Below are 15,978 nucleotides of genomic sequence, written 5' to 3'. Positions count from 1 at the left end.
CATTCATCCAACCATGAGTTGGATGAGTACCATGAGTACTAATGACCAGGGAGAAAAAGTGAGAAGTGAAACTGCTTCTCTATCCCAAACCTCCCAAACATAAAAATATTAAACAGTACTAGCATTATTAAAAGCCAATTTTGTGGCATTTTTCCTTTTTTACTATACTTTTCTACACACAGAAAACAAGATTGCAATATTTTTCTGATTCAAACACTGTATTGACCTTTAAAGCATTGTATTATACCAAAAAACTTGTGGTGGGCATTCTATTGACCACGTGCACCAAAACAATTAAATTTTATTCAATTTAGAGACATATGAGAGTGAGATGTGCCTCAAATTGGGAGAACTACTGTGCTTCGATGTAAAAATTAGGGAAAAGCTATTACATTTTAATTTAAATCATTACCTCCCTTAATTTATGGTTCTGTTCTTAGGAGGTCTTCATTGAAATCCATTTCATAGGATCACAGGATATGCTGAGTTGGAAGGGAACATCAAGTTCAACTCCTGGCCCTGCACAGGACACCCCAGGGGTCACCCCATGTGCCAGAGCATTGTCCAAACATTCCTTGAGCTCTGCCAGGCTGGTGCTGTGAGCACTGCCCTAGGGAGGCTGTGCCAGTGCCCAACCAGAAGCCCACACTGTCTCCTGAGGATAAGGACTACAGTAGGATTTTCTAAATTTCCAGTTAGATAACTTCTATTCAAATAAGGGTATTTCTTTTACTGATAGACAGTGGTTAAAATAATTTAAATTAGACTAGAGCTTAAAATTAATGACTTTTTCAATATGGCATATGGCTTTCAATTTTGACTTATTTAATATTTTTATTTCCAAAAACACTTTAATCATAATCTGGTTAATAGCAAAGTACAAGCTTAAATGATTTCAGCTATAACAGGTCAAAATAATTTTAACAAAACTTGGGCAGTATAAAATTGGGCTTGATTCATTTAACTAATCAATCTCCACTTTGAATTTTAGGTTGAGAGAAAAAACACATCCAGAAGCAATATGTAGTGAGATGGGTCTCAACAATGTAGAAATGCAAACTTAATTTTTTTTTTTTAAACTTGAGTTAAACCAAATTATCTCTAAGTCTTTTAGATACATATCTGCAGATAGGCTTTGATATTGAAATTTTTCACCTTAAGGATGTCAAGACATGGAAATAACAAAGCAAAGTAAAGGTAAATGTAACTGGAAAATCCTGTGTTCTTCCAATTCAAGCTCACAAATCCAATCAGAATTAAGCGTTATGCAAAAGATAGATGAAAGCACATGCAATAACACACACCACAGAAAATTCTGAGCAAATGAAACAAGGATGGTGACACAATGCATGAGTTTGGGGTGGTGACAGTACAGACATAACTTTTAGGTAGGTATTTCTTTTTAGCTGATTTTATGTACTGAAAACAGAAGAGAGCAACTCTATGCTGACACCAAGATGTGAGCTACAGACAATTGCATGGTGCTGCCATAGAATTTCTTGTTCGTTCAGAATTCTCTACACTCTTCAACAGAGGAGCAGCTTCAGCTGATGGTCAGTGCCTCAGGCCATCCATCAGGGTCAGAACATTCACAGAGTCAGAAACCTGGCCTCAATCCTGACACCTCTCACCTCCCCTTTCCATGTGGTGGGAGCTGTCACTCTGCCACAGGCATTGCATTTCAGACAGACGCCCATGTATGAAGTGTACAACGCTGAGTCAACCTAAACACAAAACTGGAATCTGCAAGCAAATATATTTATCAACTGTAACAGGACATGTGCCATGGTGATCCCACACTGTCCACTGTTCCTGGGGTGCCCCCCAGCCCTCAGCTCCCTCTGCCCTCCCTTGCCTGCAGGCTGGTGGTCACTGTGGCCACCATCAAGAACAGGAAAACGCTACACCTGGCTCATTTAACATCTCCCTCCTGCCCACTTCACCTCTGCTGCAGACAATTTTGGATGTTTCAGAAGTCTGATCACTTGTGTAAGACAGAACAGTACTTTTGACATGCTGAGGATAAATTTGTATTGCATTTGATGATGACATTCAGCTATAACTACCATACAAAAGCAGTGTTATTAGTATTTTAAATTAAATGTTGTTAATTCTCTTCGTTCCAAGGGCCAGGAAGGAAGAAGACTCTAAGGTCAAAAGGAGATCAATGTATTCATTAAATCTGACTCACTGATGTAGAAGTACCAGGTGTCTATGCTTTTTAAATATTTATCAGATTTTGAAGCAATTTCAAGTTCTCAGCCTTCAGAAAACTCTGTCTATGGTTTTCACTAGTAAGATCTTCCGATGTTTTATTGTTTTCATTACTGGGACATTCCATGCAAGATTAAATCAATCTCAGATGTAAATTTTTGGCCATTAGCTCTTGATGCATGTTGGTCAGCAAAACTGAGACATCATCACTAAATATTTAGCAAATGATCACATTTCTCCTCCATTTTTTCTTTGGCAAACTAAGTTGATAGAGCTATTTAACATTCATATGACAAGGCTTGCTTTTCCAGTCCCCCATGCTTCTAGGAGATTTCTTTGATTTTCTTCCAGTATTTCAAAACCATTTTTGACCTTCAAGAACCAGACGTGTGCACATTCTAATAGCAGTACCACCAGCATGATTTGCTTTCTGTTCATGCCTGACCATTCTTCAGCAGTCAAGGACAGCACTGGTTCTCTTTCCTGGTGTCACACTGACAATTCTACTGAGACATTAGCTAGGATAATCCCACTCCCTTACATTAGAGACAGAAAGCTCCCACAGTCCAAAATTAAGTGTCTGGCATGTAACCAGTAAATTCAGCAATCACAATTCCATAACAGTAACCACATGTTTCTATTTGCTAGTCAGAAATGTTCATTTCATCTTCCAAACTCATCAAAAGGAAAAAATTTATTATATTTTCCATAGAGATCTGAAGAAGAGACATAGCTTCTCCTTTACCTCCTTCATCGTCCTTTAAAGGAATTATCCAAATTTTAAGGCAAATCATTTCAGTACCCTGAACATTGCAGAAGTATTTTATACTTTAATGTGTTTTTTTCAAGCTTTCACACTGAATTTGATTAAAATTTATAGGAAGAGTTCAAATGTACCTTGAGAATTTCTCATACAATAGGAGTCAATAGTGTACTTCAAATCTACCTTTCCCTTTTACCACTTCAGAGAATTTTCAGATCAGAAAATGATACAAGACAATGCATGATCCTGTGGGACAAAAACCTACACTGCTCTTTTCAAGGTCTCAAATCACAAACTCTTTTAGTTCAGCTTTAATGTTCCTCACTAGCAGAAGACACCTCCCAGCATACTCATCCAACACCAAGACTTTGAAACCATCATTATCTGTTTCTCTTCCCTACAGAAGTTCACAGTCAGGACACTGAACTTCAAGGAAAGAAGAGCAAACCTGAAGTCATATATGGGCAATGATATTTAAATATTTTAAGATGTGCTTACTGGCTTGGATTTTCACCCCCATTTGAACACATGTAAAATCAACTGAGGAGACTTTTCTCCCTTCCCAGCATCTGTGACTGGAAGATGTATTCCCCTAGCACTTCCATCACATATTTTTATTTGCAAAAATGTTCCTGCAGAAAAAAACCATACCAGTAATTTCTACTCATACAACCTGTTACCAGCACCTGTTATTACAATGCATGCAGAAAGCAGGATGTCTAGACAATAAAGCAAAAATCCATTTACAGAACATAGGAAAAATATTAGCTCTGAAAACAAACACCTTACAAATGATAATTCAAAGACAAATAAAATTAAAAATCAGTGGGAAACAAAACAACTATTTATTAAGCAAACATAATAAAATATTTTATCTTTACATAGTTAAGTGATTTAAAGCATACTTAATATGATGCAATTTTCTTCTAATATGACTAATATAATTTAATTTTTTTTAAGAGTGACAGTATGTATTCATTTATTAATACAAACATGATTAAATATATCCCACTGATTAAAGAAATTTAAATGACAATAATAATTTGGCATGCATAAAGAAGTAAAGTACCAAAAGAGACAAATTCTTCTGGGGACAACAGATACACTGAAATTTTTTTAGAATTCAGGGCTTATTTGAGAGCCAAAGAATAAAAGTGTAATTTTTCCAACAGGATAAAGAAGATGCTTTTATTTAAGCATTTATTTTAGTTCGTATCACTGAGATTAAATGAGATCTTAATAAGTATTGAATTTTATTACTCAAATATGATAGTGTGGTCACTTAATAAAATTGATTAATCTTCTCAATAAAATTGATTAATCCTCTGTGATAGCAGCCAGAACAACAATAAAAATTACATTTTTTTTCCTAATGCAGTAGAACAAAATTAGACACTTGGAGTAATCTTACCAGAGCTTTGCAGTCCACATCTATTGTTCTTTCTGCTGCTGCAGGTCTGCTGAAAATCTTCAAGGAGAACCACACTTTGCAACCTGTAGAACTTTTTCCTATGTTAGAAAAACAAAAATGCCTTACAAATGATCCTATGATGTGATCCATCCTAGCAACCTTCAAATCAATGAGAACTTTGAACTTTTAGCAGAAATGCCAGTCACTCTTCATACTGAGACAAAGCAAATCCTTTAATCAGTGTCAACACACTGCATTATCTAATCCCTTCTTGTCAGGATTCAAAGCAGTAACAAATTTAATATATACAAAAAATGGAATGGAAATAGCACTTTGGCAAATTAGATTCCTAGACTACCACATTGTCTCTGGGTTTTAAATATCATTGATTTGTAACTAAAACTTCAAGCAAACTGACAGTACTTTTGGAATTTTATATCAGGAAATCAAAATTAGTTCCTCTCACACAATAGTTTTTGTATTTAGCATTTTCCTGGTTTTAGAGCACAGTTGTGAATGTTAATAAAATTATCTCATCAATCTTTTTCAGATAGATGAAACAAATTAAGCCTGAAATCTCTACCATAAGGCCTGGTTTTCACAGCATAAATATTTCATGTGGTAGAATTTTTTCCTATATAAGGAGTTGTTCAGCACCTTTTAATAATGCCAACCCAAGAACTACTTGCACTATTCCTGTTTGTCAGCATATTGTATGAGATGAAAATAGCCCTAATCTTCCTACTCACACTTTGCTGAATTATACACTAGAGATCTCCATTAGCCCTCCTGTTTTATCACAGCATTAGCCTTGGGAGCTCCCACTGGTTTTCTCTTCTGCTGTGACCCCAGCTCATCTCAGAGTCACCATTTTCCTTGTTACAGTTCCTTATTCCACATATATGACTTATTTCCAAATCCTGTTTCCAATAAAACAGTTTCTGACAGGATTTATTAGCATTATTTTCTTACAATTTCCACCAAGTACATTCTGCACTTACTTACCCATTTTCTTTGGGCTATTTTGGTATGCACAAAATTTACAGGGTTTAAATACCAGAATTCAAGGCTTAACCTGTCTGGAATAGCCTCAGTGTCTTACAATATATAAAAATTAGCATCATTGAGCTAAAGAGATCTTCTGAATGTCCATTAAAGGACCGTGGCACATACAGGACCCTGAGTTTAATCAGTTACAAAAGGTAAAAAAAACCAATACAGAGAAGCGAGGTAACTTGTCAAAAAGCAGGATCACCTCACAGAACACCAAAACAGAACATACTGCCTTGGAAAGTGAAATAAAAGTTCTTAAATTAAAAAAGAAAATTAAAGAGACATCACTCTTCAAGAATGCAGTCAAACTGCAGGAAAAGCTCTGAAATTCAGGTAGGAAACAAAAAAGTAAAGCATGAACAGCCAAGTTCCATTTACCAAGGATATGAGATTAAACTGCAGGACAAAGGGATTTATTAAAGTACAGCAACACATTCATAGATGAATGTCTGTGCACTTAAGGAAAACATTAAAGAACATAAGCTGCTATTTAAATTAAAAATTAACAATGCTGCCACCCTCTCCTCAAACCTCCAAGAACACTCATACCAAAAAAGCTCCACCCTCAGGTGACAACTCACTAAGGATTTAAAAAAGCAGTAGCACAACCTTTTCAAACATGTCTGAAACTGGTAGCCTGACAAACTCATAAGGGCTGATAGATGATCAGGGTGGAAAAGGAATGCTCACGGAAGATAAGGCTGCAGCAGAAAATCTAAATAAATTCTTTGCAGGAGTGTTCATTACAGTGGAGTTCAGGGACTTTCTAAACTCCAGAGCTTGTTTTGAGGGGAATGGTCAGAGACTCTTCCAAACTGAGGTTTCAGCAGAAAAGGTTTCCAAGCAGACTGATAAAAAAGAAAGTAGCAAATCACCTTTGCAAGAGAGTGTCTGCCCAAAAATTGTGGTTTAATGAAAGGTGTCCCTGTCCACGGCAGGGGGGTTGGAAATAGACAACCTTTAAGGTCCCTTGTAACTCAAACCCCTCTGGGATTCTGCAAGTCTGAATTTAAAAGGATCTCATGTATTAAACTGCGGTGGTGCAAACCAGCATGTGACCCCTTGCTTAAGTCAGCTTGGGATATGAAGAAATGAAAAGGCAGAGAATGTGTTGCCAATTTTTAGACAGGTGTCCTGCATAAATTCTGAAATTACAGATGTGAGTCTGTTTATATATTCCAAAGAACATTATTAAGCATCCCAATAAGGGAGGGAAGCCACCACATACAAAACTATTTGAATTCTTGGACAAAATCAGCAGCTGTGTGAATAAGGGAAATGTGCTTTACAGAGGACCCTGCATTGTCATTACAATATTAAACCTTCCAGCAATTCCTGTATACTGCAACCAAGTTATTTTTCCATATACACTTAGAGCTTTCATTTTCTCTCTGACCACACACTTCTCCTTGGCATTCATAACTTTCCTGAATCACATTTCTGTTCTTCATAACTGCAGTAATATAAAACTGATTGTCTACTTCCCTTCTCTCTTCTTCCTTTAATATATGAAGTCATTTATTCTGTTCAATTTGTTTAAAAAATACTCTAAAATTTCTGATCTTTCTCAAAAGCAAAGCTTTCAGGTCAAGTTGCTTTCTTTTTAGTTTTTACTTCAAGTATTTTGAGCTATTAAAACCTTTTTCTATGTTAGAAATTATTGATTTCTTTTTTCTATTTTTTATGCATTTGAATGCCTAGATTCATTTATCTTTACATTTTTTCTCACTTTTGAAAGATCAAATATTTTTTTCTGGAGACCCTAAATAAACTTCAGTACTTACAGATTACCTTTCTGGGAAAGAGCTATCATGTTTGGGAGGGAATACCTTGTATGAATTTTTCAATGATACTACATGTAGGTAGATATTTTTAATGATAATATTATTTGCATAACACTTGGCATTTCCCTAAAAAATTTAAAATACTTTCATGGAAACAGTTTTCTTAATGCATGGCATGAACCTGGCAATTCTCTGCTGAAGGGGCATATTTTTTATTTTTACAGCTGAATCCTTCACTGAAAATTTCTGCAATTTCTGCTTAATATTAAACCTTGAAGTTGTATAAACTTTGATGTTCTGTCAACTTTTACTCAGTGAAAACAAAGCTGAATTGTTGTTTGCTGCCCACTTGCATTGTTCAGAACATAAAACACAGGGCTTTACCCTCACTTAGCTAAAAACCTGATTTCAAATTGTGACTTTAAAGGTGAGTCCCAGCTCATGTCCTTACCCATATAATCTATTTTAACAGGCTACATCAAGGCCAATTAATTGCAAGTATCCTCATCACCAAGCAATTATAGATTAATTTTGCTCCAAATTTATTCTCTTCCTAAGGCAACCCACAAGTCAGAAACTAGTTCTTACTCTCAAGAATACTCAGAAGTCACTTGCAAAGCTATAAAGCTTGAGCTTCCTGGAAAAAAAAAAATACTATAAACAGATCAAAATAATAGCAAATGCTTTTGGAATTTCCTTTAGTTCTATCTCAGCCTTCAAACCCAAAAAACAACTTACATGGCTGAAGTGTAGTATTAGAAATTCATTTTCTAATGTACAGAGCAGAAGGTCAGGAGTTAGGGGATTTCTTTCACTATTTTTTGTTAGAGTTTTTCAAAGAGTTTTAGTTTGCCAGAGAGTAGCTGCTGGGAAAGGCTCAGTGATCAGGGGCAGTGGAGATAAACTCAGTATACTCAGGCTGAAACTCATAGATAGCTCCCTCTCAAGACACAACAAGGTTATATTTCTCTGTTTCCATTTTCTGCACACATTTCAAAAGCAGGCAAAAAAAAAAAAAAGTATGCACTCTTCCTTTTCCCTCTGCTTTTCTAAACCTCCATTGACATTTCTAATGCATTTTTAGGTCTTTTCTTAGGGCCTGAGCGCTGCACTTTGATTTCTTGTGAGATAAACTTCATTTGACTTTAGGTTTGGGTCTCTTATCTCCTCACTCCGGGCCTCTGATGACAAATAAAAATCCTCAGCCTGCTTTATGCAACCACCAGGTCATGATCTTGTCAGATCTCATGAAATAAACAAAACAAATTGCATTCAGTGCTTCAGATGGAAATCACCACTAGAGAGGAGCGAGCACAAATCTTCTGAACATAAAAATGCATCTACTTCAATATTTAATCTCCACCACCTTCTCTTTTAGTGTCTCCTTTGGTCAGCAGGCTTTCACCCTGACTAGTTAGGGTCAAGCATCTGTCACTAATGGTTAGCGCAAACCAGCACCTTCCATATGTCAGCTGCTGCATATTCACTTAGTACCACTGTCAAAGAGCTTCTTAATTTTAAGTTTTTAGAACTTTCCCCAATTATTTTGTAATTTTTGGTTTTATTAAGGAATCCCTAGAAACATAGAAAGCTGTGTAATTCCTGTCTCATGTAGCTGACCCGAGCTGGGGGAGCATCAAAACCAAAAACTATTTGGCATTATTTCTGTATCCATTCCTTAATAACAAGTCAATTTCTTCAACTAGTGTTTATCTATAGTAATTGCATTTGTGAACAGACAGTTCCATATTTAAAACACAGGATTACAAAATTACAATTTACATGAAAATTAAACTTGAACCTTCAAGAAACATTTCAAGTTAAAACCTCAAACTTCCCTTCTAAAACTCATTCCAGATTGTATGATATAACAAAATTATTGGTTTTTCTTCCTGAGCTGAATATTCTTTTGTTATCAAATCAGTCTGGTGCCTTGTCCTTCTTCTCTTCAGTGATACAAATAAACTGTTTCTCCTTTGCCTGTTCTCTTCATTGATTGTGAAATTTAAAAAAATATCATAAATCTTCCTTAGCATATCAGTATTTTAAGCCACACACTTTTAATTTTCTATTTTGTATCATGTCCTGAAGATTTATTCTGAAATCCTCTTTCTTCTCCTCACAAGATGCTCATCTCTACTCACTGGCATGAGAATACCTTATTACCATATCAGCCACAAGCTGAAATTTCTCATCTCTCTGTCTCCTTTCCTTAAATTTACTTTTCATCCATCCTATATCTGCTACACCAGCCATCAAATGTGCTGTCAGTTACAAAAAGAAAAGATCCTTCTCTCCTGATGGAGACAGAGCTGTCCATCAGCTCTGAATGACACATCACTGATGATGAAGGAAGATTTGCCTTGGTGTCCTGAAAATTGTAAAATTTCAGGGCCTTTGGAAGGAGGGTGTGTGTGTGATATGGACACAATGGGGAAACTCAAATTGTACTGCTAAATACATTGATTTATTTGAAATACTTCATCCTAATTTTAGGGACTTCTTGTATTGGCATCAGAAATATGACTAATTAAAGGAAAAGCTGAATTTAAGTGATATTTTCAAATTTAATGTGAGTTCTTTCTCCAGCATTTTTCCTGATATTTGCAGAGTTTATATATTAATAACAATTAATAAAGTACATTCAATTTCATTTTTAAACAAAACACTCTTAGATAGGGATGTTTAAGGATATAGGTTTATTTTGGAATAGTGGGCAGAGAAATAACATAGCATGATTTCTTAATTCTCAAAAAAAATCCTAGGCTGGAAGTTATGAACATTCTCACTGAGTGAGCATCCTTAATGTTGTCCTCATAGGTACACTGCTGTACTTTACAGAATGTAAGACATAAATTAAAAATGACATTTTGTCTAGTTTCCTACAATATATAAACATGTAACAGCTTTCAATAGGTAAAGAGCTTATGCAGGAAAAATCAAAATTTCAATCTTTTTGATTTAGAATAAATGATTTTCATATAAATTATGAGAAGCAGACTAGCTGTGAAGCCCATGACTATTTATATTCCTTATTTTTCTAACTGGACTGGCCTTAACTATCTAAGAATTAGTATAAAAATTATAAGAATTACTATAAGAATTACTGATATTTCTTTTGCTAACTTTTACTGAAAATTTCAGTTTCCCTACAATGCTAAATTAAAAAAAATATGTATTCTTTACAGAATTTTAGGTCATTACTTCAACTCACTATAAGCCTCCAGATACAAAACTAATTGCAATAATCAGTCCTAAGACATGTAAGCCTTTTAGAAAAAGGTTTTGGAGACTTTTGACAGTGTCACTAGATAAATCTAATTGGTTCACATGCTGAAGGACAAACCTGCAATTTTTCCTGTGTAGTAGACCCACTACTCCATTGAAAAAGAAGTTAAATCTTGTTTTAATGGGCTCTAGATACCTCTCTTCACTTTTAGTTTCCAGGAATACAAAATATGCACTTGATGTATGGGGGAAAGCTGTAAAACATTAACTCATTAATAAAATATTGCAACCCTATTACATTAAGAGCTCAAAATGATGCCAAAAGTCAGACATTTATATTCATTTTTATTACATGAGGTTTAACTTATCCTTGAAAAGGCAACACTTCTGCACTTTCCTCTTCCAGGGAAGTTATTCGTTTAGAGGTTTCACCTTTAGGCTTGAGCTCATGGGTTTTCTCACCTAAGGGTTTTATTTTTCAATTAAAGTAATCAATATGTACAGCTTTTAAAAATACTTTTGCATAACATGGCAAGATAAACCTTGCTCTCAGCTGCCATTTTATGTACATGAACATATCTGAGAAACCTGAACATTTAAATGAATATTCATGTCATTTATTCCATATAACACTACTTGGAAAAATATTTTAATATTCATCAGTCATTAATCTTGTTCTTAAAGGATATGTGTTATAATTCCCCAAGAGCAACTTCCATAAATTAAGAGTGTGCCTTCCATTCTGTATCCAGCCTAAGTCATGCAGAGGAACAGTCCTTAAAGTGACTGAGGATGGAAGATTGCATTAGTTTGCACATGTAAATTGGAACTGATGTATGAAAGTGATCCCTTTGAAATGCTGTAATTTAAAATTAAATTATGATGATTTCATTTGTAAATATGTACTTAATGTTAAATTAATTCAGAATTTTCAAGTTAATATAGTATCTATAGGCAGGCTTGGTGAGGAGGGGTATTCTACAAAAGGGAAATCTGCAAGACAGATTAAGGCTCCTTTCAGGACTTGTCCTAAACCAGGCAAGGACTGTATCTCCAGAGCCTGTTCCACTAGGGAAAATTTGGAAATGGAAATTAGAACATTTTTTTTTAATGCAAAATCAAAATCTTTTTTGGGCCTTGGAATTATCTGTGAATAATACAACACAAAGCCCTGAAAAAGTGTCTGACCTTATAAAAGGCAGAAATCCAGAACCTCTCTTTTTTAAATTCTGGCTTCAAATCCATCTTTTCAAATGAACATCACCACCTTATGGTGGAAACTGAGATACCACTAGCCCAAGACATTTTCCCTAAACATCTTCAAAACTGTTAGAAGAAGAGAGAATTTTAACACTAGATAGCTTATTTCAAGGAAATGGATGACTAACACTGTTGGTATCTTCCATTTTTGAAGCTCAGTCTTCCATACTATTAATACCACCACAGCAGGATGTTCTAACACCATTTTTCAGTTAGACACCTTTACTCCATAGACACTTTCTCATCTCCATCTCCCAGGTAACAACTTCAAAAAAATCACCCAGCAGATCTGCTATGTCTGTGGGATGTGGAAGATGGAAAATATCTCATTACCTCAGAATATTCTTGATGTCCTTCTTAAACTCTCAGTACCTTAAATGATGATGTCACAGCTCTCCCTTCTCCCTTGCAGCTAGGTGATGAAAATGTAAATATGGAAAATTTGGTTATTCACCTTGTATAAGCCCTTTTTTCACTCTCCTATTGAGTTGTGTCCTACACTTATCCAGGGTATGTATCCTTCATGACATTTAGCCTAGCATGTCTATTGGGAATAGAATATCTATCTGCTGGTACTCACTGAGACAGAAATCAGGATCTGATCTTATTAACATGTGAAACTCAGTCTGATGAAACCATGGCTTGGGAATAAACTCAGGGCACATTACAGTATGTCATCCATGCACTTGTGACATTAGTAAGCACATATTGAAATAATATTCCAAGCACAGATCTAAAACATGAGATAAAAAAATCAACAAGAACACAGGTAATATATTTGGCACTAGAATTCATCTCCCCTCACCTTTTTGAGCTCTGCAGGCAGCATGACAGACGTGAACATAAAGTATGCAAAGAGTAAGAAAATTTCAAATGCTGAAAAGAAATCCAGCAAATTTTCACAATACAAGAGTCAAAACTTCACTGTTTTGGTGGTTTTGGGAGGAAGTGGGGCAGGGGGACAGGGAAGGAAATATTCTGTCTTAGTCAAAGTTTCAAGAATAAATTTTGGTGTCACTGTCATATTTTCTGAAAAATCCCTTCAGCAGGACTTCTTCTCCTGGGAAGATGAGAAGCCTCAGCTTCTCCTGTGTTTGCTGCTCTGGAATGTGGTCTGGAGATTGTTTATCCAAACCTGTGAATTGTTTTAACTTAATGGCCAATCACAGTCACCTGTGTTGGACTCTGAGGAGTCAGTCACAAGTTTTTATTACTCCTTGTTAAGCCTTCTGTTTTCTTTCTCTTTTTTTAGTATAGTTTTAGTATAGCATTATATCATATCATGTTATATCATATCTATCATATCATAGCATATCATAGCATATCATGTCATAATAAATCAGCCTTCAAGAACATGGAGTCAGATTCTCATCTCTCACCTCGTCCTGGGGACCCCCACAAACTCAGCATTCTGGGGAAATGAATTCAAAGGATTGTCACAAACCTTACCACATAGGTCCAATGTCTCAATTTCATTTCTTACTGTGCCTTCCTAGGATCATAAAGCCACACACTGAGAAGAACCCCAGACTTTCATAATAAACCTGAATACTGAATACTTGCTGAAGGGGTGGGATGGCAGGGACATTTAGCAATCTGCTGCATAAGCAATCTGCCATGAATACATCCATCACTGAAAAATAGTTGGTAGGTTTCAAGTGCAATGGTCTGTGTGTTGGGAGTGACCTGAACCTCGCACATATTATGTCACATGGAGTTCTCAAAACTCTCCCTTAAAGGCATTCTTTTGTCTTTTATTGCCTGGCTCTATTAATTCTCTCTATTTTTAGAGATGATTAACATATCTCAAGTGGTTATCTCAAAATCAGACTGCCATGACAAGCAGAAACTTCATGGTAATTTACAGGAAGATGATACTTTTTCAGTTACTGCACTATGGTTTTAGAAGTTTGAATAGCAAGGAAGAAGAACTAGAACTTTTCACTCAGCATAAATTTATATAATTGAAGATTATATAGTGAAGTGATTGTTTAGAATACTAACACTTTTAAAGTACTGTTTAACTTCTAATGTGAAGATAAGTGGTATTTGCTTTAAGACTCACAGTTATTTGGTTATTATAATTACCTTCATTCAAAGACCTTTCAAAGAAAAAAGCTGAGATTAAGTGGAGAAGATACTTAGAATAATCAAGTCTAAAAGTTGAATAAGGAAATAATTCCAAAGGGCAAAGCGATAAGAATAACTCAAGAAGTAAAGTGAAAAAAACCCCATTAAGTAGTTGATTTTAGGCAATTATGAAAAGACACAAAACCACAGAAAACTTGTACAACCAATTAGAAGTTCAGGAAACATTTATTGTTTAATAAATGATATTATTTTATTTTCCTTAGAGATGATTTTTGAGGAAAGACAATGCTCACGATTTCCATTGCACAAAAGGTCGCTACTAGGAGTGATCTCTCTGATGGAAAGAGTAACAAATGGTGGACTTTAGAAAATGCAAAAAGTATCAGTGGAACTTTGCAGTGGTGAGGGTGGAGAAGAGCCAGAACAAATTACCTAGGTCATGTGGTTTTTATCAGTAAATAACTTTGAAGAATATCCTAGAGGAATGGTTGTCAAAATCCACAAGGAAACAAGTTACTTCTACCAAGTTATACCTAACTAACACACTCTCATATTCCACAAAATGTCTCAAAACACCCTCATTCCCAGCCATTATCTTTAGCTCTCATAAATTGAATTTTGATACTTTGTTAAGAAACACAGAGTCAGGACTGTGTTAAACTTATGACCTCAAATTATGTACTAACCCTCCCTGCTTCCTCTTACTTCATACAACTTTCAAATTACTTAATTTAAGAGTTTATTTTTCCCCAAGGACTGCTGCTTTTTCCCAAAGGACTACTGATTTTTTCTCCATTTGCCAGATCTGTCTTTATTTCTACTGACACCATTTTTCTATCTTTGTCTACCTATGTCTTAACTTTGGAAAAATCTAAAGGAAACAGAAAGATCCAAAGAGAACCTTGTTTCTGGCTATCAACTTTTAAGGTGTCAGATAAGAAACTGAAAAAAAATTGCTCATTCCTATTATGCTGGCATATAAAGCTAAGTGTGACCATGGACAAAAGGATCTTAAATTTCCCTCTAGGCTTTCTGGAAGGTTGGGAAAATCATCAGTAATATTGAAAGACACACATAAAAAGGAAAAGAAGGGGAAAGAAAACAGAATGGAAAAACACCTTGTGTCAAAAGAGCCACCAATACCAATTGCTTTAAAAAAATTTTAAAAGTATATGATAAAATAACACAGAACTTTTTATTCTGCCTCTTGGCAGAAACAGCATTCACTGGCCAGGTTTTGCAGAGAGCTGCACATTTTAAGAGTGTGTAAACTGTGACTTATGTGAGGAAATCACTTGCCAGGTGAACAGCTTGGGCAGCTGTGTCACACAAATAGTTCCACATGTCTGAAAAGGCAAAAGCCAGCTCAGAAGTCATGTACACACAGTCACAGATGATATACCCTTGGCACAGTAGGATAAGTTATACTCAGATGATTTCCAGTCAGGAAATTCCTTAAAATGAAGTGTTTTCCTGTTCACATCAGACTGAAAACAAGACATGTTAAATAGCTTATAAATGTACACATTTAATAGTTTTATTTCTTCAGAGAAAACAAAATTGCTCAGAGTTTGGGGTTATTTAATTTTTTTTTTTTTTAATACATGATGTTTTACCACATAAAATACCTTCTTAAATTTAACATTTTGGCTGTCAAGGACTCTTTAAAATAGTGCAATTTAATATCAAAAAACTGTAGCCAGAAAAAAACTAATATTCAATTAGTATGACTTTAGAACTGGTAAAAATCTTCTACTGAAAAAATCCCAAAACACGCCAATGTGTAATAAATTCTAGTTTTGAACTTTTGTTTCAGTCATACACAAATTATTGAATTAAATGATTTTACATTGGTGAAACATAGCTTACATAAAGAGAATATTAGTTAAACACAGTGACCTGTGACAAGGCTAGCAATCAAAAAAAAAACCAAAAAGACAGCAGAAAAGCAGCAGGTATTCTCCAGTTGCAGAAGTCCGCTCAAAATATGGCACTTAGTTATTGCAAAGGCTTTTTAATTTTAAGTCTTAGCAGCAAAGACCTGTTAAAGATCCTTAACAATCCTCCAGGTGTATCATGCTGTGGTGAAATATACTTCATGCTCTGTATTGTGAAATTCCAAGCCTTATTTTATTATTGTCAATACTACATATTAAAAATAAGCTCACTGAGGA

General features: G+C 35.2%; 1 protein-coding gene across 1 annotated transcript in view; it reads right to left on the bottom strand.

Annotated features, from left to right (window-relative positions):
* Positions 1 to 15,978, bottom strand: part of CFAP47 (cilia and flagella associated protein 47) — a gene marked incomplete at both ends in the record, with an annotated part of 261,624 nt that overhangs the window by 99,302 nt on the left and 146,344 nt on the right. The window contains one exon of the mRNA XM_084200984.1: positions 4,389 to 4,486. Within this exon, the coding sequence (XP_084057110.1) occupies positions 4,389 to 4,486 (98 nt within the window). The remainder of the gene's footprint in view (positions 1 to 4,388; positions 4,487 to 15,978) is intronic.

This window comes from Fringilla coelebs, assembly GCF_963513975.1.
Source record: "Fringilla coelebs genome assembly, chromosome: 2".
Lineage (NCBI taxonomy): Eukaryota > Metazoa > Chordata > Aves > Passeriformes > Fringillidae > Fringilla > Fringilla coelebs.
The sequence above is the reverse complement of the archived record's forward strand: the minus strand, read 5'-3'. Positions and strand labels throughout refer to the sequence as shown.